Source organism: Acomys russatus, chromosome 29 (genome assembly GCF_903995435.1).
Source record: "Acomys russatus chromosome 29, mAcoRus1.1, whole genome shotgun sequence".
Lineage (NCBI taxonomy): Eukaryota > Metazoa > Chordata > Mammalia > Rodentia > Muridae > Acomys > Acomys russatus.
The window spans coordinates 33075259-33082508 of NC_067165.1; the positions used below are offsets into that span (position 1 = coordinate 33075259).

A 7250-nucleotide genomic window follows, 5' to 3' on the forward strand; every position below is an offset into this window, starting at 1 on the left:
ATTCATAGGCAAGTGTGTTGTGTGGGTTCATGAGGATGTGAGTGTGAATTTGAGAGCATGTGTGTGGACATGTTATTGACAAAGGGTTAGAAAGACTTGCAAAGAGAATGTACAGTTTTAGTTGGGAAGAGTACTTTAGGGATAAGAATTCCTGGATGGGATTCCCAAGCCTGAGTCGGACCAGGAGGAAATGCCCAGCCCATTTCTCTGTTCATCCTTCACAGAGTGACAACATGAAGATCCTCTTGCTGATAGCAGCAGTGATCGTGGCCTTTGGTAAGAGTTGACCCTGAACTAAGCAGGTAACCTGAAGAGGGAGGCACCCTAACCCAGAACTTAATTCTTGTTGCTTTAGCCCTGACTCTTGGTGGGAGGAGAAAGGAAGAGACTCTTAAGGAGAGAAGTTAGCAGGGAGATGAGTTTCAGAGATGTGGCACTGGCTTGGACACACCTCACAAGGCCATTTCTCCATTTCCTTTCAGTTCCAATACAGATCCATGGGGGCCTTGTGAATTTTCCTAAAATGGTCAAGATTACAACGGGAAAGTTATTTTCGCCTGGCTATAACTTCTATGGCTGCTACTGTTTCCATGGTGGCAAAGGATCCCCAAAAGATGAAACAGATCGGTAAGCCCACCCCTACCCTCTATAACTCTAGCTGAGGAGAGAATAAGTCAGAGGCAGGACCCTAGGCCCCAGTGTTCTGGTCGATTCGAGGCAGCAAAACTCAACACATTGAGAACTCTCCTTTGGTCTACTCCAGAGTTTTGAGTCTCACTGTAAGGGTCAAAGGTCAAGGGCACCAGGACTCCAGGGCTGTGAGAAGGCAACCTCAAGAGAACTTGTTCCCAAACAGGTGCTGCTTTGTTCACGACTGTTGCTACTACCATCTGGAGAAACGTGGATGTGACACAAAATATCTGAACTATGAGTTCACCTCCAAAACAGGCATTATCACCTGTGCTGGTAAGAAAGACCCTGAGATGCCAGCAAACTCCGTTCGCATCTTTGTTGATCACATGCATACTGGGAACTTCACTGGTGCAGGAGGGGAATCTACTAAGAACCTCACAGTCAGGTAGGAAGCAAAAAATGGTGAAGAGGGTGGTGAAGACTCCAATAGGAGAGCAGGAAAAGACTTAAACCAGTCTGATGCTTGAGGAGGATACTGCAAGCAGTGGTATCTATGCTGAGTCCTAAAAGACTCAACACAATGTCAAGCCAGGTTTTCCCAGCAATTGTCTTGAGGTTTGTGTGCTCCAACAATAGGGACCTATCATTTAGCAAAGCAGCAATAAGCACATTTGCAAAAAGAGGACTCACTCTAGCTGGAGAGGGGATGGACAGCAGGTAGAGGGACACTTGGTATAAAACAACCACAATAAGGTTGGAAAGATCTCACCCTGGATGATTTCCACAGAACCGTGGTGCTGAGTTAGGGCAACTTCTACAGCACAGGATCAGCCCAGCTCCTCAGCCCCCATGTGCTGCCAGCATCTGAGCTTATACTATAAGCCACACTAATGGTCCAAGGACCCTGGCCTCTGATGTGAGGTAGCCTTCAACTAGAAAATACAGGGGAAATGCATAGGTCCCAGAAGCCCCCTTGAATTCCACTTTGGCTTTTCAGTTGGAATAAAGCTGCCTGTAACTTAAGACCAAGGTACATGGTGGATCATACAGGCTTTCACCAATTTCAATCATCTGGAGACCTGAGACTGGGACTACTAACACAAGCAGACCAGCTATCAGGAAGGTGAGGCTCTCATTGCTAGCACTGTAGCTCAAAGGGCAAGGTGGCTAGCTTAGCATGACTGAGGGAATGCTGTCCTTCCATAGCACTGTATGAATTGGGCTAGATAAATCATGTCTAGAATCCCAGAGTTCATGATGTAGAGGCAGGAGGATTACAAGTAAAAGGTCATCTTCATCCATTTAGAGAGTTCAAGGCCAGCCTATGCTACCATGTCTCTAATGTTTTAAAACGGGGGGGGGGGGGAGCATAGCTAGAAAATGAGGCAAACCTCTGGTAGTGGCATGCATGGATGCTGTGTGTCTCCATCAGATTGAATTCTGCTTTTGCAGGAAGTCCTGGCTCTTTTCTTAGAAGTCTCTTCTAAGACTTCTAAGGTACCCAGAAGCAGCCATGGGACATTAATAATTTGAGCTCAGGGTCTGTGTTCACCTAATTTCAGCAAACCAGGACTCCTGTAAAAAAGAGCTGTGCCAGTGTGATAAAGCTGCTGCTGAATGTTTTGCCCAGAACCTGAACACCTACAGTACGAAATACGTGTACTATCCTGACATGTTATGCAATGGAAAGCCACCCAAGTGCTAAGAGAGCAGCCTTCTGAAACCCCTGCACGTGGGCCTCCTCTTACTCCTCTCTCAGCCCATCCAAGTCCTCAAATGGGAAAGAAAACATTCTCTCCTACACCAGTGACAACGTGAGGCCCTTCTGTCCTCACTCAGAATGAGGCACCAAGCGATGCGTCAGGGTGATCCTTTCCCACCACCCCACTACCAACACATTTCCTCACTTCCACCTTCCCCTTCACAGCCAACTTCCTCCCACTACCTAAGAGAGTCCCGAGGCTCTCACAAATAAAGTCATGCATCAACAACCATGTGCCTGTTCTCTTATCTGAAAGTGAGACTCTGATAGAAAGCATGCATGCTAAATGTACCTGCCTTGTCACTGGGTGGTAGCTCAGTGCTTACCACAAAAGCTTGAGTACCTGTGTTCACCATGAACATAAAGCACATGCTTGTTCATAATCCTAGAGAGTGAAAGTGTATATATAGAGAGCCCCACATAGCAAGGCTACCAGCCTGAAGGATGAAGAGCTAAAGTATAGAGAGAAGGACCAGCCATCAGCTGGTATTTGCAGATGTTGCAACATGACTTGCTTTACCCTATGAGCTAGAGTTGCCCTGTAGCAAAGAAGGTCTCTCAGGTGAGGAATTGCCTCCATGAGATTGGCCTATGAGCAAGGCTGTGGGGGTAGTGTAATAAAAAGTGTGTGATACGGCAGGGCAAAGAGAAGACTGTGGGTGGTGTCACACTTGGTCAGGTGGTCCTCAGTTGTATATGAAAGCAGGATAAGCAAGCCATGGAGAGCAAACAAGTAAGCAGCATCACTCACAGTCTCTGCTTCACTTCCTGCCTCTAGGATGCTGCTTTGAGCCCTTGCTTTGATCAGTAGTGGACTGTGACCTGAAAACCAAATCAACCCTTTCCTCTTCTAGTTGCCTTTCATCAGTATCTTATCACATTAATAGAGAAACCAACTAGTCAACTTATGTGCATTAAACTCTCTTATACTACCATATTAAAAGGAGATTTGGATCCAGATACATTACCATTGGAAGCATTTATATGGTGATTTCATTGATGCACACATCATTCAGGAATAATAAATGAACTAAAGAAACTCCAGATTCAATTTGACAAAATCTATTAGTGCAGTCTCCATCAAAATTCAAAGTGCTGTTTCCACCAAACTAGAAAATGAATTTCAGAACTTTACATGGAAACAACAATAACCCCAAACTGTCGAAGCCAGAAGGATCTCCACACCATATTTGGTCACCTCAACAATGTGGATAATCTTAATAGTTTAGAAAAGATGAAATTCTGGAGACAGAGGAAGAGTCTAGTTAGCTGGTTTATATTGTAGCTGTCCCTTAAATACCATAATAATAGGGGCGTGGATTAGCATGGAAGAATGGGGAAATAGTAGGACCCACAGGATCCTGGAAACCTACAAGAAGAACTTTATGACAGGCAGATCTGGATCCTGGGGTCCTCCTCAAACTAAGGAACCAGCCAAGGAGAATATAGGCAGTAAGCTTCGAACCCCTACCAAGACCTAGCTGATGAACAGGATATTCTCCACTGTTGAGTGGAGAGTGAGATCTGACTCTCACACGAACTCTGGTGCCCCTTTTCTGACCACGTCCCCTGGATGGGGAGACCTGGTGGCACTCAGAGGAAGGATAGCAAGTTACCAAGAAGAGACTTGATATTCTAAGAGCATACATAGGGGGAGGAGGTCTCCCTCAATCACAGACATAGGGGAGGGGAGAAGGGGAGAAGTGGGAGGGAGGGAAGAATGGGAGGAAGCAGGAGAAGGGCTAACAATCTAAATGTAATATGAATAAATTAATAAAATTAATTTAAAAAATAAGGGCGTGGTCCCCAGACTGTGGCACAATGAGAAGGGATTTTAACTTAAAAAGGTAGTAGACCCAGCTAAACACTAAGTAGAGCCAGGGGTACCCACAGAAGAGGGGGACAAAATATCACAGAACCCCGCGGGGTTGAGGATATCACAAGAAAACGCCTGAATATCAAATAACAGGGCTTATAGGGCTCACAAAGACTGAAGCTACAAACATGGACCTTTCAGAGTGGGAGTGTCTATGACTCTTTGCCTGCTCTTGGGACCATTTTCCACCTACTGTGTTGCTTCATACAGCTGAGATATGAGGGTTCATGGCCAGTCTTACAGTATTTTGTTAGGCAGTGATATGGATATCTCTAGGAAGCCTGTTCTTTATTCTTTTTTAAGAGAAATGAAGGAGAAGTAGATATGGTGTTAAGGGAGGAGGTGGGAGGAATAGAGGGGAGGACACTGGTTGCATTGTAAAGTATGAGAGAGGAATTTAAAATAGGAAAGAAAAAGAAAGGTTACTTTTAGTCATACACAGAAAAGAACAGGTAACTGACTAAAGGTGTAGCTCGGGGAGAGAGCACAAACCTAACATGTACAAGGCCCTGGGATTGGTCCTCAGCACTAAGTCAATGAATAAATAAAGAAATAATATTACGAGGGATCCAAGATGGTGGCGAGCAGCGTGGACCATGTTTAGAAGCTCCAGTAAACAACTCTGGGAATTCCACGGAATTATGAACCAGGAACACCAAGCTCCCCATCTCACTACAGCGGGAGTTCTCCACAGTTCGAAAGAACCAAAATACAGAAAATCTGCATACCCGTGAACACAGAAGGAGCTTGGATTTTCTTGGACTAGAGCGGCAGCAGCGGCGGGCGCCTGAGGGTTGCAGCTGGGAACACTCTGGCAGAGGCCATTGGCATGGTATCCAGTGGGAATTGCTGTAGGAGAGGGGACTCATTGCAAGATTTGGGCCCCAAGACCCTAGCTGAACTCGGCATGAGGTTTGGGCTCCATGACCCAAGCTCACCTTGGCGTGCAGTTCTTGACCTGAGATCCAAACTTCCTCAAGAGCCAGCTATTCCACTGCTTGGAATATACCCAGAAGATGCTCCAGCACACAAGAACATTTGCTCAACCATGTTCAGAGCAGCCTTATTCATAATATCCAGAACCTGGAAACAGCCTAAGTGTTCCTCAGTAGAAGAATGGATAAAAAAAAATTGTGGTACATTTGCACTATGGAATACTATTCAGCTATTAAAAACAAAGAATTCTTGAAACTACTTTAGAAAGAAAAGAGATCCTGACCATGCCATTATCAACAGACTTTTGTCCCTACCTAGAAGCAAAAGAAAACAATTTTAAAATTCTAAGCTTTCTTTATGGGATTACAATAAAGATAGAAATTGCATTGAAGTAAAAGTTTATGGTAAGGTTAAAGGAAGACATTGGAAACAGTCCCAATGTTCTAATAGTTTTCTATTGTTTACAAAACTACAGTAAAGATAGAAATTGTGTTGATACAGAAATTCAAAACAAATCTACAGACACCAGCATGTTGTCTCAGTGAATTATCTGCCCTTTTGAGTAAACTTGACAGACCAGGACTTTCCCGATGTTCTTGAAAGACAAAGGGACCAGCTGCTTTTAAGTAAAAAAAAAAAAGGGGGGGGGCAACACAATATTTTTAAAAGATAACTAATATAAAGAAAAGATAGGATTAATTAAGGGTCAGGAAGACAAGTTTGAGTACCAGGTGGGGGGATTGATCTTTGACCTATTAATCATATGTCAACTCAAAACAAAAATCAGATAGAGTTGCTTTGTTTAATACCTTTTGTAACTGAAGGCTTTACGATACCAATCATTAGGAAGACAGGTTTTTAGACTTTATCCCTAAAATTAATTTTTAGTTCTCAGGAAATTTGCTGTTTGCTTACTTTGTTTTCTTTGTTCCTATACACTTATGTAACCAAAAGGATTTAAAGCTGTTTAATCAATGATTAAAGTTTTTCAGGAAATGATTTTGTGTATGAATAAAGCGTACAAGAGTCATCAGGTGTCAGAGAAAGTAAAGGCATTAAGACTTCCTCTCTCTCCAGACTCTCATCAAAAGAACTGAATGGTGTCCCACGTTGATTCGTCCTTCCCTCACCACTCTTATACCCTTCTTCATGGCCTGACCCTAATCTGGAGCTGGATTCCGGCACCAGTCATGTTTTGTGCCCCTCTTAAAAGAGACTTTATATTATGCTTGTTCAAGCCCATTTTAATAATGGTTTGAATTATGGTTCAGCTTGTCTCCAAGGCTGGCCTCTTTAATATCCAAGATTCTGATCCTTTTTCATTTAGTTTCTCCTTCTCAGTTTCAGTCCTTGTATCCTAAACAGGCTAATACAATTAATAAAAGAAAGGCTAGCTTTCATCCAATTTATGGTTAACGAAGTCTATTATCAGACCATAGAAAACATGGATCTGGACATTTGTGATATGCAACGAACATAAAACCCCAGGATTGAGCTTTCTAGTCAGTAAGAGAGAGAGAAATGTAAGGACAAGACAAAAAAGAAATTCCATTTTGTCTTAAACCTGGCAAAAGGCTGAACCCAGATTCCAGGAAAACCACAAAGTAGTCTAAACAGAATCATTCCCTTAAAACACTAAGATCTCACCTAGAGGAAGCACCCAGAGTCCAAATGTATACTCTGCTGGTCTCAGAAAACCAAAGAGAGAGGAGGTGGGAAGAGGAGGAGAAGAATGAAGACAGAGAACAGAACATGGTGGTGCTGGCATTCAGGGCAAGAGAGAATCCACCTGATGCAAGAACTCCTCTTCTTCACTTCCCAAGAAGGTTGAGCATTTTTGGAACTTAACAGAGACTTATAATGTCCTTCTGTGGTCAAATGACTGACTGACGGATGAAAAGAACAAACCATGCAGAATCCACATTCCCTTTCCTATTTCCAGATGTCACAGCTTATAAAAAAATAGGAAAACTGTATGTGTACAAACACTCTCTCTCCCTCCATTGCTCACAGCCTTGGCCACTCTTGGAAGTGGCTTCTGGG

At 43.5% G+C, this 7250-nt stretch overlaps 1 protein-coding gene across 1 annotated transcript; it reads left to right on the forward strand.

The window, feature by feature from the left end:
* Positions 1 to 233: 233 nt before the first annotated feature.
* LOC127211766 (phospholipase A2, membrane associated-like) lies at positions 234 to 2338 on the forward strand. The gene is made up of 4 exons (XM_051171811.1): positions 234 to 276; positions 483 to 627; positions 857 to 966; positions 2196 to 2338. The coding sequence occupies exons 1-4, from the start codon at positions 234 to 236 to the stop codon at positions 2336 to 2338; spliced, it is 441 nt and encodes a 146-aa protein (XP_051027768.1).
* Positions 2339 to 7250: the final 4912 nt, after the last annotated feature.